Source organism: Calonectris borealis, chromosome 10 (genome assembly GCF_964195595.1).
Source record: "Calonectris borealis chromosome 10, bCalBor7.hap1.2, whole genome shotgun sequence".
In the NCBI taxonomy this organism is placed as follows: domain Eukaryota; kingdom Metazoa; phylum Chordata; class Aves; order Procellariiformes; family Procellariidae; genus Calonectris; species Calonectris borealis.
Genome location: NC_134321.1, coordinates 3523160 through 3547484, shown reverse-complemented (window position 1 = coordinate 3547484; position 24325 = coordinate 3523160). Strand labels below are relative to the sequence as shown.

Sequence of the window (24325 nt, the reverse complement as noted above, 5' to 3'; positions counted from 1 at the left end):
CACTCTGCCTTGCCCCGCATGGTTTGCTGAACAAATTGTCTTCTCCCCTACTCCCCACAACAAGAAAGACTACCATGAGAAATAGAAATAGTTCTGGTTTATTTTACAATAATTTGATTCTGAAAGTATGAAATAAAGGAAAAAAAATTTGAGGTCCTAGGTCAATATTGGGAGATGTGTAATCCTTCTGATTAGAAAGTTGGAACTGTAGGATCCGAGTTCCTTATTTTTCCTACAGCATCTTGCTCTATGACTAAAGACTCCTGGAAGAACCACAATATTAAGAATAAAAAAAAAAATTATGAATTTAAGCTCTAGATAGAAGTAAGGGCTGAAACGCACACTTATCTTTAGGTATTTGAGTAACCCCACCAAAAGCAAACAGCAAGGCCCTATCATGTCTTGAACGTAGTTGAGCAGCAGCTTCTTTCTTTGGGTTTGCTTCATATTTTCACCTGAGATTTTCACCTGTGTCCACTAGTTATGGATAAGTCATGAAATATTTGGAGTCTACTCTAAGTCCACATATAGTCTGCAAAGAATGAAAAAGTTATGGAAATTGATACTTTTTATGTGATTTACTGTATTTTATGGTCTGTTATGTCACTTATAACATCACATATAATGTTCAGCCAAGTTTAATATTTTGTCTTCAAACCACTAGCTCATCTCAGCTGTTTTACTAGCCTGACTTACTTTATATCCTAAAGTGAGAGGATGTATTTTTTCTTTCTAGTATGCCCACGCTATCTCCTTTATAACATGAGATATTCTTAAAATGAGATGTGTCTACCCAAACAGCTATTGTGATATAAAACAAATCAATCTTTTTTGACTGCTATTTTGAATTTTACTCCAATATTCTTGAAAGCTATTTCTCACAGGTACTGTTTATGAAAACACACTCACAGCTGGGATGACTTTCTGAAGGATATACAGTGTAAATCGGGCTAACAGACACATAGGAATGGGCATCTCAATTAAGATACGTGGAAAACATTGTGATTATCAGATTCCATCCTTAAAAAGGCTTCTGGTCAAGAAAGCTTAAATTTTCATTTGTTTATCACTCTCTAGAGTTTTGCCAGATGTTCTTTGCTTTAGATCCACAGAAGTAGAAAAGTCTGACTACATTCACCAGTAAAAAACAATTTTAGTCCTAGAAAGATGGGATTGTTAAATTTTCTAGTTTAGTTAAAAGTATTTCAGATATGAAATGAAGATTAAAAAAATCAATGATGTTTAAAAAAATTAAATATTATATTCTCATTACTTCGGATAAAAATTATTCATACAGCTCCAGGATTAGGACTCTCAGAAACCCAGCAAGTGTCACAAAAAAATGAAAGCTGACAACAATGCTGATCTGGCTTTTTTAAAATTTAGAGGAAATAGATTGAAGTGGTTGAAAAGCACAAAGGGAGATGAATATGTATACAGCTGGTAGCAGATACAGATGATCTGATTTTTGATGTGCACTCTGTGCAGTTGCTTATGGCCCCGCAGAAGGCGCTTGGGTTGACAGGGTGCCAGCGGCGGAGCTGACCTGGCTGGGGTGAAGCTTGGGGAACTGCCTGGGGGTGCACGCTGAGTTAACGCATCAGGACAGCTGATCATCTTTGGGGATGCAGAAAGAGACTTTGCTGGTGTCAGTAGAGCAAGACCTATTTGTAGCAGCTGAGAAAATCCTCTAGGAGTTACAGAGCTAGAGAGCAAGAGGATTGCACTTGGCAACCTGGGGACTGAAGCCATGACACAAGGTGCAGTGAAGCAGTGGCCTTTGGGAATTAGGTTGTACCTTCCCTCTCTCATTTCCAACAAGCAGATAAAATAGGTGAATAAAATCAGACATGATTACTGCCAACATTTACATTGCTTCGAGAATACTTCCAGAGCAACTACTTTTTTGGGCTATACCTCTTCTTCCCAGCTGTGTAACTGTACTGCAAACTTTCTGGGTTTCTTGGACTCATGTAAGACATTTGAGAACTGGAGAATGGTCTGGTCGCTAAGCTTTATTTAAAGATCTAGGATCATTTATTTTTTCTGTCACTAGTATTTGGTTATAGCTGTGAAAAAATCACTTAATCTCCATGAAAGTTTTCCTTGCAGGAACCTCTGAGATTTTGAGGAAGCAAATGGGTCTCGCCCCAGCCCACATATCTGTTGTCCCCTTGTGTTTACATGCTGTAATTAGACTCTGTGGGTCACCAGGAGGATACATGTTCTAGTGAAAATAATGAATAAACAACCTTTATTTAATGCTACTTCTGGTTTAAAAGGGCCCAAATGAGGGGAGGAAAAAAAAAAAATTCTAAACCAAACCCTGAAAGCAGGCCAGCTAAAGATACAAAAGTAATATATCAAAGGATGTGAAGGGTTAGAGGAGAAGGAAATGGCTGATTCCCTTAGACTGTGATAGGACTTTCTGGACCCCATCACCAGAAAGAGGGGCCAAATGGCAGAGGAAAGGAAAGCCCAGGACCACCACCCCACCACAATGTACCTCCAGATCTAGCAGCTGTTTGCTGGTCTGCTAGAGGTCCTCGCTCTCCCTCTCCCATGGCATGCACTCCCACGGACCGTAGTGAAACGTCTGCGTCGCCAGAGTTTGGCTGCAGTCAATGAGCTGCCTGTCTTTCAAAGGGTGACGTGAGGCCAACACATCCACTTCACCGGGCGAGCAGGGAGGTAGAAGCGCCAAACGCAGCAAGCCACAACTTCATCCTTTTCTGCTTCCAGTCACGATCTAAAGCACAAGTATGAGGTAGATGGGGGAGATTTAATTGATGGCCATACAGCTTCCATAGGAAATAAGCAAAAAAGTTAGTCTTCACTGTCACTTGCAAAATAAATCACCAACACCCAGGATATGTAATTTTATTATCAATCAGGCTTGAAATATTTCCTCCTTAATAGCAAAATGTCTGGAGGTGGATTCTCTGCTGAATATAATAGCAGACCTTAACTTTTGACCGAAAGCAAAGGACACTTTTATGTGTAAGGACACGCTAAAGATGTCTAATCTTAAATTATTGTTTTTCTTTCACAGGGGAAGAAACCCTTCATGGTCCTATTTTTATCCAAGAGCCATATGATATCACTTATTCCATGGGCTCAGCAAATCCAGAAATCCTACTGAACTGTACAGCTAAAGGATATCCACTCCCATACTACAGGTGAAGTCAACTTTGGAAAAGTATTGTCTCACTGTAAATCTTTTATCTGTGTTTTAATCAGTAGTACACCTTCATACAAACCTCAAAATGTGTCGAGCACGCACAGCGAGAGTATACATAGGTATAGTAAATTTGAGGAATGAAGGAAAAATATTTTTGCTACTCTACTGTTAAGAAAATTAACACAGGACAAGAAAGCACATCATTGAAAACTGTCCCCAAAGTATTTTAAAACATACAAATTACTTCTGAATCCACAGAACAGTTGTGAAAAATGGAAAAATGGAAAAGTTGTGCATCTGTATTTGATAAAACTTTCTGTACATAAATAAATGCTTGGAAAGCAAAAGAGCAACATCCTTGCCCATTTCTAATTCTAACATTTCATGTACATATTTATAGTGTTTATTTAGAGAAACAGCAAAGCACAGCTCTGATATCTAGCTTACAATACTCTGTAGACTCACTTAATAAAACCTTGGTACATAGGACTGTTTGTTTATTCAGTAACTATGGACTCATCATTTAAAATGTAGCTTGTTGCACCAAGGATGTGGAAACCTGAGTCTAATGAGGAAAAGCTGGAAATCTGGAAAAAGATGACAGTGTGCTTTCTTCAGAAAAGAATGGGGAAAATAATGGTCTGGGATAAGGAAAATTAAAAAAAAAAAAAGAAATCATTCATGCAAGATAATGTGTCCTACCAAATACTTAGACAGTATTTATTCAAGAGCTTTTAATTGCTCACACAACAGTTTCCTCTGTAAAGTACCACTACTAGTTATCAACTTGACTTTTGTACTTCATTTATTAATTTGTTTCCAAATATTGTGCTAGTAAAGGAATACATTATCTCCTTTTCACAGTGTAACTTCTCTTCCTATGAGCAGAAATCCTCGCCCATTTCCCATCCCATTTGTTCTTCCTGTTTTCAATAGGAATATCTACTGGTTCATGTCATGAATTTCAAGTCTTTCCAGTTCATCGATCCATCTGCTTCATATCCATTTATACAGGCAGCTTCCTCAGAGACCTATAAAAATTATTGACTCTTGTATTCCAACCATGGACTCCTCACATGCACAAATAGTAGAGACAGCAGGTTTCATTAGGCAGGAGAGCTATGAAGTCTCCTCCCATCATATATCTGATATTCATATGTTCTTTTTCACTTTTTTCCTACCTATCCATTAATTAGATTAATTATTTTCTTTGCACTATAAGGACGTTTTGCAAAGCCTCCGTTACTCTAGTAAGACAATATCAACGTCTGGGGATGGATCCTGAACCATCTAGGTCAATTAGAAGTTATCAGACTATCACTGCTGCTATTACAACCTAGCAGCTTTTCACCATGACTTGAAAGGAAGGGGGAGTCTTCAGCACTTTTCTCTGATTTCACTAGAGCTAATGCCAGTTTTGTTAGATAAGGATTGAGCCCATATATTTAAGGTTCCAACAATTTTAGATAAATCAAGCACAGTATGAAATTTTAATCATTTCCTTTGTTGAGTGATGGAAAAGAACAGCACAGACTACTGCAAGGTTTTTCTTTGATTCAGAAATACAGAACCACTACAACAGGAATAAGTTATATACAAGCTAATTTGCTATTTAGCATCTTTTACATAAATAAATATGCTGATTAATACCTTTTCTTTAAAGAAAAAATGCTTAGCATTTCCTAAACATTTTAATTTATTATGTACTATATTAGTCTTATAGACTCATCGAATATAGTAGTAACTTTTTGCATCTTCATTGCAAAATCCTGTGTGTCTAACAACCACAATGCACGAATTTTATAGAATTGAAGTAGGCATCAGGGCTGAGTAATAAAAAATGAGAGACACTGATTTCCAGTTGGACGCTGTTGGAAGTAATGGCGAACATAGATCTGACTACAATGGAAACAAAAATATGGATAGAAGTATCTCTAAAATCAGCACATGTGCTTGGAAATGTATAAAAGTGTCCTGATAAATACCATTTTATCTATTATGCCTTTTTCTATAAAGTCAAAATTGTTTATACTATCAGGTACATTATTTCAACTGTTTCCCTGTGTAATCTTGGTGGTAAATAAACATAACCTTTCAAATTACATGTATAATTTTTTGCACCTAAGTTTTTCTGTTATAGTTGATTGAGGGATTATCATCAACTAACTTAAGTAACGAATTTTACTTCTTTTTCTGCTTACAGCCTATCCATGAACATATCTCAGTTCCAGTTTTTCTTCCATTAAGTCATTCAGTTCAGTACAGCTAGCCTACCTCCACACTGAAAAAAACCCCAGAAAGCAGTCACCTAGAGCCTGCAAAGCAAGTGTTTTAGGCAGTATTTTGACATTTCCTGTTTGGTCTCAGGAGCTTAGTTCCAACTCTTTTTCTGAACTTACATTCAGTACCCAGAGTAATCACATAACCTAGCATTTTCATGTAAGCTTGAAATTGAGGAATTTTTTCCCCTCGATCTTCACAGAGAGCAGTCAATAGAACAAATAAATAAGAAATCCAAGGACAACATAAGCATTATTCATTATAACAATATTTTAATATTTCAGCATAACTTAGAATGATGCCGTAAAATAAGATAAAGACATTCAAATTCAGTCCAAATCAAAGTACCACAGAAGATAACTGTAACAGACAAATAGAAGTGAGGGGAACAGAAGAACAAAGTCTATGATGATTGCAAATGACATTAAATAAGTTTATAATCATTGCATAAAATTGTAGAATGATTCCCAGTAACCCCAAAAATGTGTTTATCTTATTCATACCCTTGAAAAACAAATGACAACCCTGCTATAGTGTAGTTGTGCACTAAAATGCTCTCCCTTGACTCCTTGCCAATTCTGCTTCAAAAGTGGAGTAGAATTAAAAATGCCTTCAACCTCTGTTGTCTTATACACAGTCAATAGCTTTTAAATTTTCTAGTTTCTTCCTTTATGGAAATACTGTATACTAGGGGGTTTTGCAAGTTTTTTTCCCCAGTTATAAGAAAGTCTCAAGTGACTTGGCAGGACATTTCCATTTGAATGCAAATAATCTAAGAAACCTAGAACACAATGAAGACTTAAAAAAATACGTATTTTTATTATAGCAGTACACTGAAAAGATAACTCATTAAATCACATATGCATATATCCACACAGAAAGTAGTTCAGTTTAGGGAAAGACATATCCAAGTAAGAGCTTCTAACTATGACAACTTTGGTACAAAATCATGATGCAGCCATGCATGCTTTGTAAAACTTCCAGGATTTTACTTGTAGAGCTGGAGAAAGCTCTTTCAAGCAGGAAATTCTAATAGTCCTAAATGTATCTTTTTTTAAAGGCAAGTAAAACAGATGAATGAAATATTGCATTTGAATTTATCCAAAATATTTGTGCATTGCCTAAGTGGAATCTTTTACCAATTCCTTCATTGCTTCAACATTCATACATTGATAGTTTCACTGAAGTTGATACACCTTCACATTTCATTTCCAAAAAGAAGTCACATCTTCTGAAAGAAAATGTTTCCTTTTTCTAAATAGTTTCTATGGAAAAATACTCTTTTCCAGATTCATTAATCATAGAAATGGGACTCATTTAATTATAGCTACTTAGACATTACATAGCACTCTATAGTATCCTTACAGATGTGATCAGAAATTTCCTGGTTAATTATCCATTTACCAGAAATCATAATCTTATGTCAAAAGTTAAAATTTTCCCTATCAAAATATCAAAGATTGTAGGTGACCAAACAGCACTTTCATCTCCCCGAAACAAACTTCTTACACAGGCTGATAATGAGCTTCAGAGCAAGTGTTGGATTGCAAGCCAGATGCCTCATGCCTGTATTTTTTCTATAAAGTGGTGGCTCCAGGCTGAGGACTCTGTCTCCTCAGCTCTGCTAGATTTACTTGGACATGGGTCGGGGGGTAGGGACATGTGTTGGGATCGTGGTGTCAGTAGATACGTGGCCCAGAAGAAACTCTACTCAGAGAGGGTAAGGGAAGTCTAAACATCAGAGAAACCTGTGGGTATGCCGCTTAACAGTCAACTTGTGTATAATGAAACATATTGACATTTCTCAAACAAGACCTAAGAATATTTGTATTCTGCAAAGATCTCTAATATTTCACCATTTTTATATGTTTTATGTGCTTCTGTGTTCTTTGAACATTTTTAGCTAGATCAGTATTTTTTCAGTCTGAAAACATGATAGAAACTCATTATATTATTTTTTCCACAATTCTTTTATAAGATATTACCCTAAAGACAGATTGCATAATTTGCAGTTGCAGTGTAAATACACATTACTCACATATTCACGTTCATTAATAAATTCTACTCCTCCTCAGTTTTATTTGCTTGGAGATAGAGACTATTTGAATAGCAAATCACAAGTATTGATTAAGTAGCATGAATAAGAGGAAATCATCATATTTTACAAGTTTCTCTTTATATCAGTGATTTGACTGCAGTGTACTTTAGAAGGAAGTTCCCAATAAGACCAGCATCAAAGATTTAATATAATCCAGTGGCTTGGAAGAATACTGGTATATTGGTATAATCAAATGTTAGAATAAATTGGTAACAATTTAAGAAAAGAGAACAAGAGAGAATAGACTACCTCTTGCTCGAGATCTTTAAATCAAGATGGGAAGGCAGGGAGGTCCCACATATATATGTTCTGAAAGTCTTTAACTTAATGAAGAATATATTGGGAACATTTTATAACTGGTGTTCCATAAAAAATTAGCTTTTGAAGCAAATAGAATATGATCATTTGTTCTATGAATTCATAAAACACACAGGTTTTTTTTTAAAGTTTGGACATATCAATATGATTTGAGAAGTCTTAAATTCCTAGGGAATTAATGAATTCATTATCAGAATATAGCATATTTTTTTAAACTTGAGGTTCTGAAACAATTAGTCTAGGATACATTTCCTATAATTGTTGAAAAGTATTTTCCAATGGTTGCATGAAGTCGTTCACGAAAATATGTAGGTGATCCCTGCCTTAACAGGCTTACGTTAAAATTTTCTTAAAATAATTCTTCAAAGATTTCTGTGTATTGGACATTATACTGCAGAGCACACAAAGTCATTAAATCATTGTCTATCACATGAATTCATTAATTTTCTTCCTTCAGTGATGTAAACATATTAATTAGGAAAAAGCCCACACCAGGAATTGAACCCCTGATCTATATGCAAAGTTTAATAATCATTGTACCACAGTGATTAGAATGATTATGGGGATACTGTGAAGAATTCATTTGCTGCAACTAAGCCAACAACTTTGCATTTGTTTTGAAAAACAATTATAGAGCTTAATTGGGAGCCATGTAATGATGACAGCAGTTATTTCAGTGATTGATTCTGAAATTAAAGATAACTGGCAAACTAAATACCAGAATAACCTATATTAGAAAATTGAAAGGTTTAGACAGCATGTATCCTATGTGAATCCGAAAATATGGCAAAATCCTAACACTGATACAGACTACTGCTTCATAGAACAGGCTCATGGATGGGCACCAGCTAAGAGTTTGCTCACTTTTTTTTTTGGGGGGAGGGAAGCCAAAATACCCCAAAACAACAGCAAAAACCTAGATCAACTAAAGCAAAACATAAAAAAGGAATAGAGCAGAGGTACGGAAAGATCAAAAATCAGCTGTGATTGGTAGCAAGAATTACTGATGGTCCACTGTTGTATCAAAATTTCTTAATGTTGATGCATTCATGAAAGAGGAGGCAGTGATTGGCAGACCCAGATAAATTATTTAATGTTACTAGAATTTGTTCACAGAATTCAATGGATTTCATATTTTAATCAGTCATTACTCATCTTCAAAAACAACAAGTGCCTACTTGAAAGGTCAGATCCTCACTTCCTCTGTACATATTTGTCAAGATTTCCCTTGGAACACAGAATTGCATTTCACAGCACAGTTTGAAAGTCTTCCTCCAAAAGAACAACTACCTATGCAGTCTGATTGTGTAGAGAAAGGTCTGTGGGTGATAGAAGTATTGTGCTGTATATCCAGGTCAGATCTTCCAGGAATATAGTTATGGTGCAAATTTGCTTCAATTTGTTAACTGTGGAAACTACCATCACTATCAGCAAGTTCATCTTTGCAAATAACAAGAAATAGAAATTTTTTTATGCTGTGATCCTTCAGATAATTAACAAGACAACAATTGCCCTGGTTTCGAGGACTGCCATAAAGCCTTCTGCCAACCCAAAGTGAGCCATTAGCAACTCTTGTGCGGTCTTTGCATCCTATGGAGGGGTAGGCATCACACCCACATAGGTCAACAGAAATGACACAGGCTGAAGAGATGGTTGTGATATGAAATTAGGAGAAGAAAATATGTGGTTATGTAGTTTTAGGACTGCTGACAACCTGAAGTGTGGCAATAACAAGCCCAAAGCTTGCCCGAAGCAGTGGCTGAGGTCCTTTATTCTTCCTTTGGACCTCATGTGGACAATGAAAATTCTACCATTAGTCACATAAGGGTTAAGCCAGAAAATTTCCCTTCTTAAAAGATATAATAGTTATTTTCTTTAAAAAATAAATTTTATTTTGACATTTGTAAATAGCTGTGTAAAGTTGCAGACACAATCCATTTTCTACTTAGTGGACTAACAGGCACAAATCATGTTTTAAAATAGCAGCATTCTCATCATTAAATTATCCGTCTCAAACTTGCTGTATAAAAACTTCTCTCTCTGCTTTCATCTGTCCTCTGAAGTGTAATCCTTCCTGATCTATATCTCCAAATCATTTTTGTAACCAAATTTATGACATCATTTGCAAGGACTGTAAAGCACATTCAGGTACCATTTATATTATAAAAAATAAGGTGACTGTAGTGGAGGCATATACCATACTCTCAACTGGATGGATAACTTAGTTTGTATGAGTAAGTTATAATTACTTTTTGTAGACATTTGGATGAACACTGGTGACTAGCGTAAAAGCAGTAAAGATTTTTCAAAGAACAGAATTATTGATATCATTAAGATTGATATAAGAAGCAGTCTTGTGTGAAAAATGATACAATTTTGTGATATTTAACTACATTTTTATCATTACAGGTATGCTACAGCACACTATTTAAGATAAATATGAATAGGCTCTGTAAATTATAAGCATAATTTGATTTTTTTCCCCTCAAAGGTGGAAGCAAAATGGCACAGATATTGATCTCACCATGAGTTATCACTACAGGTTGGTTGGAGGCAGCTTGGCAATCAATAACCCACATAAAAAACAGGATATTGGAACATACCAGTGTTTGGCCACAAATTCATTTGGAACAATTCTGAGCAGGAAGGCAAAGCTTCAATTTGCATGTAAGTTGGGAAGATCATATTTATTGGAGCATTATTTTCCGATTAATTCTGCACATGAACTGTAATTTATTGGATAATTGAAGTATCATCGGTGATTCTGTTCAAAAGGTTTGGCTTACTTCAGCAGTGCTTATTCTTAAAAAAGAAAATCATTCCCAGTAAATATTAATAACAGAAACAGACATCTGATGGCTGCTAGCCCTCAGGAACAAAAATAACTTTCAGAAAATTGAAAGGTCAAGGAAGACGAGTGCAATTATTTTAACTTAATAAAGGTGCTTCCACTTTTTAAGACAGTGCTTTCTTTGCTATATTGCACGTAATTACAACCAGGGGTGGAAAATGCTGCAAAAAGTTAGGCTTTCTATTTTCTATAGCATAATGAGGTCTAACTGAGTCATAAAAACATTGCACCCCTAATTCCCACACTGATATTTTGTTCCATTAAGAGTAAGAAATGCCCTTTTTCCACACACAGTGTGCAAAACGGTGAGCTATGCTCTGAAATGTTTCATATTTCAGCTCGATCGGGTAGAGCACATAAGTTGTCTTGAGATGATTTAAAATTCATTTTAGACTTGCTCCCCATTTCACTTCTTCACAACTTCACAATCTTTTTCACAACATTTATGTGGTGACTGAGTTCTGTTAATATCCGAGGCAGGGGGGAACAACAGCAACAACAAAAAAACTCCAGGTATTACCTCCATTCCTTTTTCTTCAGTAAAAAGGTCTGAGCTGTCTGTTGCTGGGAGAAAGCAATTGTTTTCAAACCTCATTAATAAAACATGTCTCTAAAGCCAGCCTTGTGTCGCTATTTCAGACACCAGCAAACGTATTAATTATTAATCTTGTTCCATTTCTCATAGCAAATCTCATGTCGCAGGGGTTATACAAAGGAGACATTAGAGGTCAGGATGGTTCACAGACTCTCTTTGAGTAGAGCTGATCAAACAGTATATCGCTAGTACCTCATTTAATAATGTTTTACCCTGAATTTCTCAAAGAGCTTTTGATTCCCAAAAGCTGGTCAAATGGAAACAAAAATTTTCATTCATTATTTTCCCACTTTTTCTGAAACATCTTTGCAAGCCTGCCTTCCTGTATGGGAAATTATTTCAAGATCTGGAGATAAAAATTGTTTAGTGACAGAACAAATCCCATTTTAGAAAGAAGCAAGAATAGATGACCACCCCAAAATTGTGCGTGGAATCTTTAATCCCCAAGGAACCAGGAGAGGCCAGGAATGGAGCTGGAAAAAGACTTAAAGAAAAGGAACACCCTCAAAGGAAGGCACAGAGGTGGTACAAAAAATAAAAAAGAGGGGATAAAAAGGAAAAACAGGAATATCTTTGAAAGAAGGCTCAGGTAATTGTTCAGCATATTATATTACTCAATTATTTCATCTTTTTCTGGAAAATTCTAACCCCAATTCAAATTCCTGGAAGCACTTTGGTTTCCGTTTCGCTGCTCTCCCAGCCCATAGAGAATCACACTGGCTAGGTGCACCAGCTCTTGGGGTATATAAACAGCTCTTCTGGCCAGTGCTCCTTAGTATAAAATTGAATTGCAATTGCTTCCCATGGTTTTCTGTGTTTACTTTTACCTATCGCCATTTCATAACCATCTGTAGGACCAAAGCTAGCTCTGGAAAATTGTCTTGGTTTAGCTCTTTGCAAGGAGAGGGGTTGGGAGAAAGCTGAAAGAGTGAAAGATGGGAAAGAAAGCTTAGGGAGAAAGCTGAAAGAGTGAAAGATGGGAAAGAAAGCTTAGGGAGAAAGCTGAAAGAGTGAAAGATGGGAAAGAAAGCTTAGGGAGAAAGCCTCACTGGTAAGGAAGAGAGAGGAGAAGAGTCCTTTTTCAGGACGCTGGTCCGTATTTGTCCCTACATTCATAAATGCATCCCTGATAGTTCTCAGGGGAACGAAGGATGCTGGTTGGAACAGAATGTTCCATCTTCAAGCTCTTGTTGGAAATGTGATCCTTTGGATGTTTTCCCCAGTAGAAAAGAGAAACTGTACACCACAACGCAGTTTTCTTTATGAGGCTGAGTTTACTAAACATGGGTGTGCACCTTCCCATGGAGAGCATGGTGGCTCTGCGGAGCCCTCTTGCAATTCCCTCACTCCTGGTGCAGCCACAGGCCAGGGGTCTGCACTCAGACATGCAAACCTGAAAGAAATCATGCGTGATTTCTGGCCTGTCTGAGGCAAAGCACATCTCAGTGTGATGCAGCCAACACTACTTAGCAGCTAGAGGACCTGTTTGCCAGAAAATGGACTTTGTCAATGGCATTAAGTATTTTCAGCTGTTAAACACCAGTTCTTTAATACTCCATGCTGGTGAAGCATTGCTTCTGAAGCACTTAATTCACTAATAGCTTGAAGTCTCATGCCAATATACAATGATCAAAATGGGCTAAATATCAAGCAGTTCCTTTATTTAGGCTTCATACCCCTACCAAGACACTTCCCAAAGTTACTGCGAGGAGCAGGTCACAATAAAGTTGGGTCTCGTCTGTCCACAGCAGCAGACAAACCCACAGCTCCCATCCTGCTTTAGTCCTCCAGTTCTTAACAGCAACCATATAATGGTAAATATATCCCATATTCAAGAAGCACGCTACTTTTTCATTAGCGGTGACAGACATTTACATCCTTTCCCATTTAAAAGAGACAAATTGAAGGTTGTCATTTACATTGCCAAACACAAACATGCAGGAAAATGCTTCAATTTAGCAGCATCACTGTGAAACTATGAGTTTTAACTTGTCTTACAATAGAAAAAAACAGAGTACATGGAAAATATTATAATGACCTGATGAGAATAGTAGAACAAATTACCTTGAAACAGTTATTTCACAGTTAACGTTTTCTTATTTCTTATTTTCATGTTGCCATCCAATTTACTACTTTGTTTCAACCAATGCTTCAGGCTATATCTTAAAATCCAGGCAGGCATGTTGATATTATGACACTTTCATTCAATACCTAAGGAAATGGGACTGTTCCTTGAATTGGGCTGCCTGGCATATTATTGCAATCACCATGATAAATAATTGAATCAAGCTTATTAACCAAGTAATAGGGTTTATGTGTATTTGTTTTTTTACTACAAGGTAACTAACTCTGAGCAATCACCATGATAAATAATTGAATCAAGCTTATTAACCAAGTAATAGGGTTTATGTGTATTTGTTTTTTTACTACAAGGTAACTAACTCTGAGTTTGAATTAATGATACCTCAGGAAACCTATTGTACATCTCAACTTAATATGTGAAAAATACTTTTTCCTCTGTTCAAGATAGCGAAGTCTCCAAGTCACAAAATAAATGTGGTATGAGATTAGAAATACGTCTTCAGATTCAGCTGGAGTTTCATGCTTATCCTCTATTAAAAACAGAGCTGCCAAATGAAAGCTGCGGGAGGAATATTGTACAGAAGGAAGTGGCATAGATTATTAAAGCTACAAGCTGAAAATGAGAGACAGCATCAGTGAGAGAGAGCAGAGCAAGAGCACATAAATGCATTAGCGGGATACATCGGATAGCAGTCCTAAGTTATTTGTACTTCCTGGCGAAGGTTTGTTTTGTCATAAATAAAGTTGAAAGCTCCCTATAAATCCCGTGCGTCTCTTGCTACCTAGCAAGCAGTACATTTTGAGAAGCTAACGTGTGTTTTGCAAGAGCTGGAGCTGTTGATCTGGATCTTCAGCCTGGTTAAAAGCATTGGTGTCAGTCCCCAGCTCGCGTAGCCAGAGCCTGTCGCAGACACAGGGGTCCTCACGCAGATTTGAGCTTAGAGCTTTGCTCCCGAGACACAACCTGCACCCACGTGGTACTTTCCCCCCCTCCAAGTTCAGTATTGACATCCAACACAAGGTCACCAGTAACTTCAGCTCTACGTAAAGGGAAGGCCAAAGACAACTCACTGCATGGGGAGTTCATCTTTGTGAACTATACAAGAGAGTCAGCGTGAAGAAAGAGATGGGGACATGGAAGGTTTTCCTTCAGGTTCTACACAACTTCCAAACCAAAATGAAGATGCTTGTGCACAAGCTTCCCAGACATCACAGGTTTTGCTTCTCCTATGCACATCGGGGCAGACACCTCTGATGAAGCAGCTGCCCTGAGCCCCACCACCAGCAGACCCACCTCCCAAAGCCACCACAGAGCCCGACCAGGCACAAGCGCAGCAGCTATCGCTTCTGAGTCAGAGATAGCGAGATCACAGTCATGTTCAAAACTCACAAAAGAAAAAAGCATCCAGGTTTAAAGAAGTATTTTGATCAGTAAAACTGGATTCTCTCCTATTCTGTGGTGCCAAGATACATTTATATGCATACTAACGAGGTGTTTTGCAAAAATCTATTTTTATTAATGAAGAGCATCTAAATTGCATTTCATGCCTTAAAAAAAAAAAAAAACAAAAAAAAACCTGTTATAGAGAACTATTTAAATATGGCTTCAACCAGAACTCTATCCCAAGGCACATGGGGGATTTGTTTTAATTATTTCATCAGTTTTAAGTAAAAGTAACTGTGTGCAAACAACTGGTCTTGAGGGAAATCCCCATAACTAGTGCAGTAAAACAGTCTGTCCAGGCCTGTTACTAATTCTGTTATGTCTCTGTACAGAGACATTAACAGATACGTAGGAGAAACAAGAAGTGCAATTAAACAAACCAGGAAAAAAAGTACTCCACCATGAAAAAGAATCACTTGTGAACCTAATTCATAACTATTCAGGGCATAAACCCAGAAAATTCAGTATTAATTGAAAACATCTAGTTGTCTAGGGATCTTAAATTAGATTCTCAGTCAAATTGTTCTACCATCGGTGATAAACAGTCATGATGACTGCAGCTTTCTCAGACCTCAGGTCCCCATTATTAATCATGAATTCTGAGAAACAATGACAAAAATTTAAATTCATGAATAGGGTTAGTCATTTTGTCCTGAGCCACACAGGAGGGCACACAGTGGAGACATTAGACCAAGTATTTAGAAGTTTCCCCCAGTGCTACAGACCAAGGAAGGATTTTTCCTTGGCATTTTTGGGCTGCAACCAGATTCTCACATTTTTCAAAGGGGTGCTCAGGGCTTTTGCTTGGTGCTTACTCTTAATAGCATTTTTCTATACACACATCCTCCTTCCTCTGGGCCAGGGACAACGTGCTCACAGCAGCGTGGAGGAGAGCGATAGTGCTGGAGCACTTGAAATAAAATCTGCAGATCCCAAGTGCTCTCTCGTGCTTTTTGTCAGACAGAAGACAACACAGTTTGCTGAAATAACAAATTAAAGAGGCAATAATTGCTCCTAGACAGAGTTTTTCCATTCTGAAACATCAAATAATAGTATATCATTAGTATTTAACCATTTCAGGGGATATATATTAAAAGCAATCAAGTCCATTTAGTCTTGGCTAGATCATGACAGTCTGAGCATTAGCAAAGCCCTGTTAGAGTGACTGTCTGTGAGATGCTCAGCTAGCATGAAAGCCCACTTTTCATCTGATTACTTCATCATGTTATTTACCTTTGACTGCACACAAATTACAGAAACACCACAAAGCAATACAGCATGCCTGAAAATGTCATAACCCTTTTTACTTGTAGTATATGCTTTGAAACAGAAAATGGAGAAATCAATACACTTAGATCAGATAGTCTGAATTTGCAAAGTCTGGACTTGCATGAATTTCAGTCTAAATGGCACATACACTTCTGGAGCGGTTGCATTGCAGTACTGTGTGTGTCCAGAAATCCCTCTGTAACAATTGTATTTGATTAAGAGGTGTGCTAGATGTTGTAACTACCACCTTGAGTAAAGCTCTCTGGGTCTTTAAACTGATTGTTAATTCATCACTGCATGCGAGGGCTGGCATACTGATCAGGCTGCCTAGCAGCTTATATTGCAAGAGTGAACACTGCAACTTCTTTCTTTTTCAAAAGGAGGTATATGCTTCTCCACTTAGTGTTCAATAGGCACTCAGGGATGACCAGCTGGTAACTGAAGAGCAAACAGAAGGAAGAGCTCAGCTTTCCAGTGGGCAGAAGCAGGTCACCATCAAAGAAACATCCCCCAAAGTTTTCCTTCATTTACTACGTTCCCTTATCCTCTATAGGGACACTTCAGGTAAAGTCATAGACTTGCCTTTATTCACATCATTCTATAGCCTACAAATGTAGGCTATGTATGTAGTAGCCTAAGTAATGCATTAAACCTACCTCTGTTTTGAAAGGGCTTCCTTATGTATAATGCAGAAACATATCTCAACTTCCAGATATGTGGAGGATCAGACATAACCCAGTGTCGTTTCCAGGCTCTGCACAGCCCTCCTGATGACCCCAGCAACACCTCACAATCTGCATCTTCCCATGAGCAGGTGAGGAAAAAAAACGCTACCTGCAGTAGCAACACTCCCTGCAGATCAATCCTGCCTGGAGGATAGAAATACTACTGTCATCTCTCTTTATGTCACTAAATAGGCTTGCAGCTCAAAATTGCCTTTTGGACTTTTAACCACAATTAAAGAATCCAATATAACTACAGCAGCAGTACCTACCTCTCCCTGCGTATGGGCAGGTGGAGTGCAAGCTTCTGAATAGAATAAGTTACAGTAAATATACCAAGAATGCCATTTATTGCTTGGAAATAAAGCCCAAAATTCTGCCTAGAGTAAAAAGAAACAGAACTTTCATTTATCAGTTCTGATTGCTATGGACACTTTGTGCCAATGCTCCAGCACTCTCTGCAGCAGTTCCCCGTGGTGGGAGTCTACATCAAAGTCTTTGCTTAATGGATGGTCTCCAGCAGCCTCAGGCATTTCCCCCCCCCCCCCCCTTCTTCACAATGTTTCCCCACAAAATTAGGAAAAACATGGTGAGAATCTGGTGTATATTACCGTAAGGGGTCTGTACACTGCTCTAGCCACTCTGAAGTGGAGCACTGCGGTTCCTTCAAGGCCACCTTGAGCAGAATATTTGCAGAGAACTGTTTATAAGTGATGCAGCTTATTCACTCAAAGACCAAAAATGCTGCAAGGCCTCACTATGTTCAGCTCATCTTTCTGTATCTCTGTTGAGCTTTCCAGTATTTATTTCTTTGCAGAAGTCTGTGCACGCACAGGCTTAAGGAAGAACAGGAGCCATCAACCACCATTCAACAGCGATGAAGCAGGAAGCCTGGAAGGGTTTCACCTGCCTGCTGCCAGGACAAGGCAGGGCGATAACAGCATTTCTGTTTTAAAGCTCAGATACTACAAGAACAGGATTATGCAAATATCCAGACATTCCTGAAGACAGAAAGAACAGTCTGGAATCTTAAAACCAGAAGATATGGGTATGTCTATGTAATGAAGGGGTTCCGATTTCTTCATCATTCCCTAAAGGTTTGAGTCCGCTCTGTGTTCTCAGAGCCCATCTAACATCCATTGACACCAAATGCAGTCATGACCTCCTCTCTCTTGTTAAACACACGAACTGGAGCTGATGGTAGCAACGTTCCCCTTTTATTTAGTGTCATAGCAGACCAAGCAGCATCAGCTGCATTTTTCTCTCTCTCAAATGGTTTTAAACATCTCTCTCAGAGTACTTAACCACCATCTTCAAGGCTGTGCTGTGCCAGGACCCTTTGTTAAAGCTCTTTTATTCCATTAGGTTAGTTGCTTAAACTTTTATAATAAAAAGGAGCTCTCACTCCTCTTGTACAGCAATTCTTTATCTATGAAATGGAGACATACATTACAGAGGTGTTGTAAGGAGTGTTACAGGCAGTGAGGCAGTCAGATAAAGTAGTAATAGGGAACGTATAAGTATTTGAAGATTATCTTTTAGTTATATATTACTTATTATTCTGTAGTTCCTATAAAAGTGTTTATCCTAAATCAACCCATTGCAAGTTGTATTGGAAAAGCAATATATGTGATTGAGATACGGTAGGTAACAAAGCATCTACAGGTCCCAGAGCTGCTAGATTCTGATTGATAAAATTTAATATTTTTGAAGGATAAAACCAGTCTGTATTTGCAGTCTGGGTGATTTTCTTTTTATCTGCTCTACTTTCATTGCAGACAATATGAGTTAGATTCCAATAAATTATTGAATGAAATATCCATATTGTCTGCATGAGCTTCTTCATTCTTTGGTGTGACAAAAAAAAAGTTACAAGTGGAGGCTTGCAAGGGGAAAAAAAAATTACTGAATTAAATTCTTTAGAATAAATGACTGGCTTTTTTGAATAAAAATAATGAAATTAGTTGATTAAGTTATTTTTGCAGTGAAGGTTGATCCTGTCTAATACAAAGGTTTTAAGGTACAAGATAAGCTTCTCTATTCCATAGCTTATGTTGAAGAAGGAAGAACAGTGTGTGTCATTGGTACTTTCCACGACGCAAAGGAATAAGGCCACAGGCATAGCTTTTCTCAATAGACAAACCACATCTGGTACAGAGAATGCACTGAGCTGTAAATATCCATTTCTAAACACTACTGAAAGAACAAATAATAACATATACTATACCTGAAATCCCACTTACAAGACTCACATTCAAAAATCCTTTACATCAATCACTCAGGTAAATCTTGAAATTCCCATTGGAAGTAAGTCTTTGTTGGCTTTGCAGCTGGAATGAGCGAGATAAAGCAGTGGTGGCTGGGGATAACCCAAGGTAATTCTGCAAGAAGTAATTCTGTGCTGGATCCAGATCTCCGGAGGGCTGGGCAGGAATTTGGGAAGGGCTGAAATATGCATGGACATGCTTGTTACACACGTTCAGCAGTGCATGAGAGCCCTCTCTTCCTTGCCATTTTTTTATTGTGCATAATACGAGCATAGACTATTATCTTGTTGATAGAAGCATTATAAAAGGAAATTAATAGCCTGAAGTGGGACAGTGGGGTGTTTAACAGCAGGACCCTGGACATGGAGGCAAAAGGGGTTCTCCGCAGGACTGGGGGTATGGCTGCTCACTGCCAACAAGAAGGTCAAGGGAAGGGAGAGTTCATGAACCATCTCTACTTTTTTTCTCCTGGGAAACCAGGTCTCTGTGGGAGCAGGGGGAAATATAAATGAAAGAAGTCAGTTTTGGGTAAGAGTTAACAGCCCTGCCAAGTGGTAGTTTGACACAGGGGGCCAGGGCCATCTCCGGTTAAGTCAGTCAAATCGGTGTAGTTCTGGCAGGGATAAATCTGGCCCATGAGGTTTAGACCGGGGAGAGAAATCTGTTTTTAAGAGCACTCCAATCTGGAGAAAACTCATGCAGACGGCGAAGTGACTCTGTGATGACAGGTGACAAATGAACTCTGCTGTGACAAGTGAGAAAACTGTTCAGGAATATAAAACATTAAAAATATTTTTCTTATGTCCCCCTCCCTTTGAGGGGGTCAGATCCTCACATATGCCTCTGGCCTGCAGATGAGGTTTGGAATAAGAACCCTAAGGCTGCATCAATTCTTACTGCTCTGTGTAAGTCCTGTGGTCAGTTCAGAAGAGAGCTTTAATATTTTATGCTGCTAACTCTGTAAAAGGGGAAAAAAATAACAAAAACCAGATGTAGCCCAGCAATACAGCTTCATGGCATATGTTTCTTTGCACTGGGTTTCTTGGTGCATGAACAAAAATCAAGTCAGCTAAGGATTTTTTCCCCCCTGTTTAATTTAATTGTGACCTTCCATTTTTTCCTCTCTAGAGAAGCCTGATATTACTTTGTAAAGGGCATTTTCGCTCTTTAATTGAAAAAGACAATCAGGCTGTGGCAGAAATTATTGTTCCCCACCTTGAAAATTAGTGCCTGGATTGGCTATTCATACCATCTAAGCTGAATTGAAGACCTGGGGCCCATGTGCATCCTAGTGTGTAAATTACAGGTCCTCTCCCCTTAGAAGCTCCAAAGCAATTTAACTAAATAAAGGAGCACTGATGAAGGTCCTTAGTCGATTATGCAGCTTTGGAGAAGGACAAGACCCAACAATTGTGCTTTTCCCCCTCGGTTTGGCAGACTGCTCTGTCAGGGCAGAGAGAAGCAGGGCTTTGGGGCAAGAGCAGCAGCAGGGCTCTCCTGGTGGCCTTCTTCATTGGAGAAGGAGAGGACAACTTTCTCTTTTAAGCAGGGTGGGATGCAGTGTTCACCTTAGGTGGAAAACTAGAACGAAAGTGGGAATTATGGTTGATTTTTAACCTGTCCTGGTGAAAGGAGACACTCAGGTGTTGCCCAGGCTCGTCCTGGCTGAAGCAGCTTCAAGTCCTACAGACCCTATGATGTTACAACACTGACAAAGAGGAGGCTCACACGTACTTCAAACGGGGAAGGAGAAGAACTCAGTAGGTGTTTAGTGGAAAATGCAAGTATTTAAAAATCAGGAAATAGGAAATGCTAAGCAGCTTTCAGACACCTTAGAGATAACACATCTCTCAAACCCAGAATTGAATTCATAGAAAATCAATGAGAACATTTAAAAAATTGAGATTAGATGGTAATGGGAAAAGATTAATGTAGTGACACTATTATCAAGACAAAGGAACTGTCAGAGGGTTTGTTTAGCAAGTTTACTACAGTTTTGAAAGCTAAAAAAGAGAGTTTGCTTTCTAGTGAAAGTTGTAGGAAATGCGATTAGCCATTCCTTTGGGAGATATTTGAAGAAAGATATTTCCCATAACACACCTTATTGGTAACCAAGCTGCAGGAGGTTGGTACTAGTCTTCTACAAGGCGATTCAGTACAACAATACTGAGGAGAAGCAAGAGACATGGCTAGATGGGCCACGGAGGTCCTCTGGAATGGTCTGAACAGATGATCACAACCTTCTGGCAACAGACACAGCCTGTATCTAAAAGTGTTTTAGCCCAACAAAAGTTTGGGACTTCCTGTATGTGAAAGAAAAAAACAAGCCCAAAATCTGGCCAACTGTGGGATCTCCCAGAATTTGAGATAATAGAAAAAAATGGAACTTATTGGATCTTTTATATCTGTGCCTATAACAGACCTGATTCCCTCTGAATCAGGCATTGAATTCAGATCCACGCTTACCAATGGGCCCCCTAATTCATTACAGTCACAGGCAAGTGAAGGTAACTAATTGTCAGCTCATAACGCAGGTGTTAGAAATGCTTATAGCAAATCATAACTATGAGCTGCTTTTAAAAACCGCTGAGGTTGTAATTTTTATCCCATTTCCCTGCAAGAGAATTTCTATTGTGATACATCACATCCAGTTACACCAATCATATTGCAATATATCATAGCCAATAAGAAAAAGAGAAGAAACTGGAACGGATATGATATATCACAATTTGACACAGCCACACGGAAATGTGAAAAATTTTATTGATTTGTCCTCAGGAGCATAGCTAATTTGTAAAGTGCTCTTACTGCTAATGCCTTAACATTCATTGCACATTTCAATAACAAGTAATTACAACTATAATATTTGGGATTATGTAATGACAAAACGTTTATGAAAAAAATCAAAAGTTCAGGAAAGCATGAAATTACATTAATTCAGATGAACTGTTAGTAATTATGCAAGGTGATAAATTGGACTTTCTCTAATTGTCTGTAACAATTTCATACATTAAAATTGCTATTTGGTAATAGAGAGATGTCTTATGCCTGTTCTTAAAATGGACTGGTTTGGAAGTGCTACACCTATCCCCGAGCAGTTTAAGGAATTTCAAACACATGATTGGGAGGTTGAAATGAATGAGTTGCCACTTGGGATTAGGTTTTTGTTCCTATCAGACATATTTAAGAAGTAGTTCCCTAATCCCAGGAAAACTGACCATGCCTTCACACATTCTGTTGTGCAAGTTGAACCTACCACTCTAACACTTTTAAGGCAGTTTTATATTAAAAAAAAAAACACAAAACAACAAACAGATGTGTGCGGAATAGTGGTGGTGGTGGTGAAATTAGAAGATACATATTCACAATACAATCAACAATTATGTCAGTGCTGAGATTTAAAACACAAATACTGTGTGGCTGAAAGTATCAATTAGCCTATTAATTAACACAAGTATTTAAGCAGGAAATATTTGTGTATATCAGTTATATTTGTTTCTATCTCGATAGATCATCACTTCAAGCAAACACCTCACCCACCCTTGCAGGTTTGCTTGCCTTCTGTACTCAAAGCTACACTGATGGTCATCCTCATCCAAAAATGCTATTCTTCCCACCTTCTCTTTTTATTGTAATTAAATATCTACATTGAGAACTTGTGGGCCATATCCTTTGCTGCCATAAATCAGCACAGTTTCCTTGACCCCAGTGGGGTACTATTGACTTACACCAGCTCAAAAAAGCTCTGGCCCATTTCTTCTCCCTTCATACCTGGTAAGGAGCTGAAAGCCTCCTTCACCTCAAGTATTCCCACCCACATCAGAGAAAACCCTGTCATTCTCTAATCCAGTTTCCACAAAACACCATATGCTTTTGTGTTCTGAGCACATACTTTTCTTGCTTAGGTCTGCAAATGTTCCCAGCTGAAGATGATGACTTCTTGCCACACACAGCTGAGTCCATATATTTCCACTCTTCACTGTGAGGAATCATTTGTTCACCTGAGCATTTTGCTTAGCCTACATGACCTCATTATCACATCCAACTGATTAATTGTGCTATACCAATAGGAATCTGCCAATATGCACAGTGCTGGAAAAAAGTTGTTTTTTGTTAAAAATCACAGCTGAGAGAGCAATGCAGTGTGAGGGAACTCATTGTTCATAAAGTGAGAAATACGAAGAATGGAAGGATTTATGTAGGAACTAGGTGATAATTTATTTATAGATCTCTGCAGAAACACTGAAGTTAGCAAATACACCATCTGCTAAATAGTCATGCTATTCCTAAGTGCATATTAACAATCTAAATGTGTGCCAAACACCTGATCTTAGCGATCTTCTTTGATCCTCTTTTTGACAAGCAACATTATGCTTTATTAGATTATGTCATGTTATGTTATAAAGCCATGCTAGGTAACAGTAACTGGGAGAACACAGTGGTTGTGCTCTGTTGGGCAAAAAGACTGCTTCCAGCAAAAAGAAACATTATTTCTGATGGTCCACCTCATTCCTCTGTTTATCACCTTGGGCTACATAACAGAGATAGACAGTTTTGTAACTCATTATTGAATCCCATCTGAATGAGGTGTCATAATATTTCATAGGAGATGCTGCCTGCCTGGAGAAAGGGTCCAATAAAGATGACAGAAGTAAGACTGACTCCCCTAATGAGTTATTTTTACTCACTTTGCTTTGTTTTACTCTTTCAGAGATTTTTTTTTTTAATATACAATGATTCTTTATTACAGAGACAGACACTGAATAAATTTATTTTGCACAATTATCTATCAAAATCAACTTCAGATAGAGAAAAAGCACTCATTCATGTTTGGGCCTACTAAATTTTTGGGGGTAGGGGGGGTTCTAAAAGACGCAGTGTGATGACCTTAGAGTCAAGCACTGGAATGGATTGTTTAAAGAAAATGTCTATTCCTAGAGGTCCTTAAAAATGGATTAAATGAGTATCTATTAGGAAGGACATAGCATACTTGTACCTATGTCATGGGCCAGAGGAATACATTAAGTGACCATTTATGTGCATCCATATCTACTTTTTTTATACCTGTGATTCACTAGTAAGTGTAATGGGATGAAAAATCTTCTCTACAGCACTAGGAAAAGCTGACCTGCTTTGTATAACTGAACTATAAACCTGCTATGAAAGAGCTCGGACTCCTGCATAGAGATTTTGAGACTCAATTTAAGGTTAAAATGTG

The 24325-nt window shown here is 38.0% G+C and overlaps 1 protein-coding gene across 1 annotated transcript in view; it reads left to right on the top strand.

Annotated features, from left to right (window-relative positions):
* CNTN6 (contactin 6) overlaps nucleotides 1-24325 on the top strand; it is a 149013-nt gene that overhangs the window by 55076 nt on the left and 69612 nt on the right. Inside the window, exons 3-4 of the mRNA XM_075158606.1 lie at nucleotides 3053-3179; nucleotides 10369-10544. Of these exons, the coding sequence (XP_075014707.1) occupies nucleotides 3053-3179; nucleotides 10369-10544 (303 nt within the window). The remainder of the gene's footprint in view (nucleotides 1-3052; nucleotides 3180-10368; nucleotides 10545-24325) is intronic.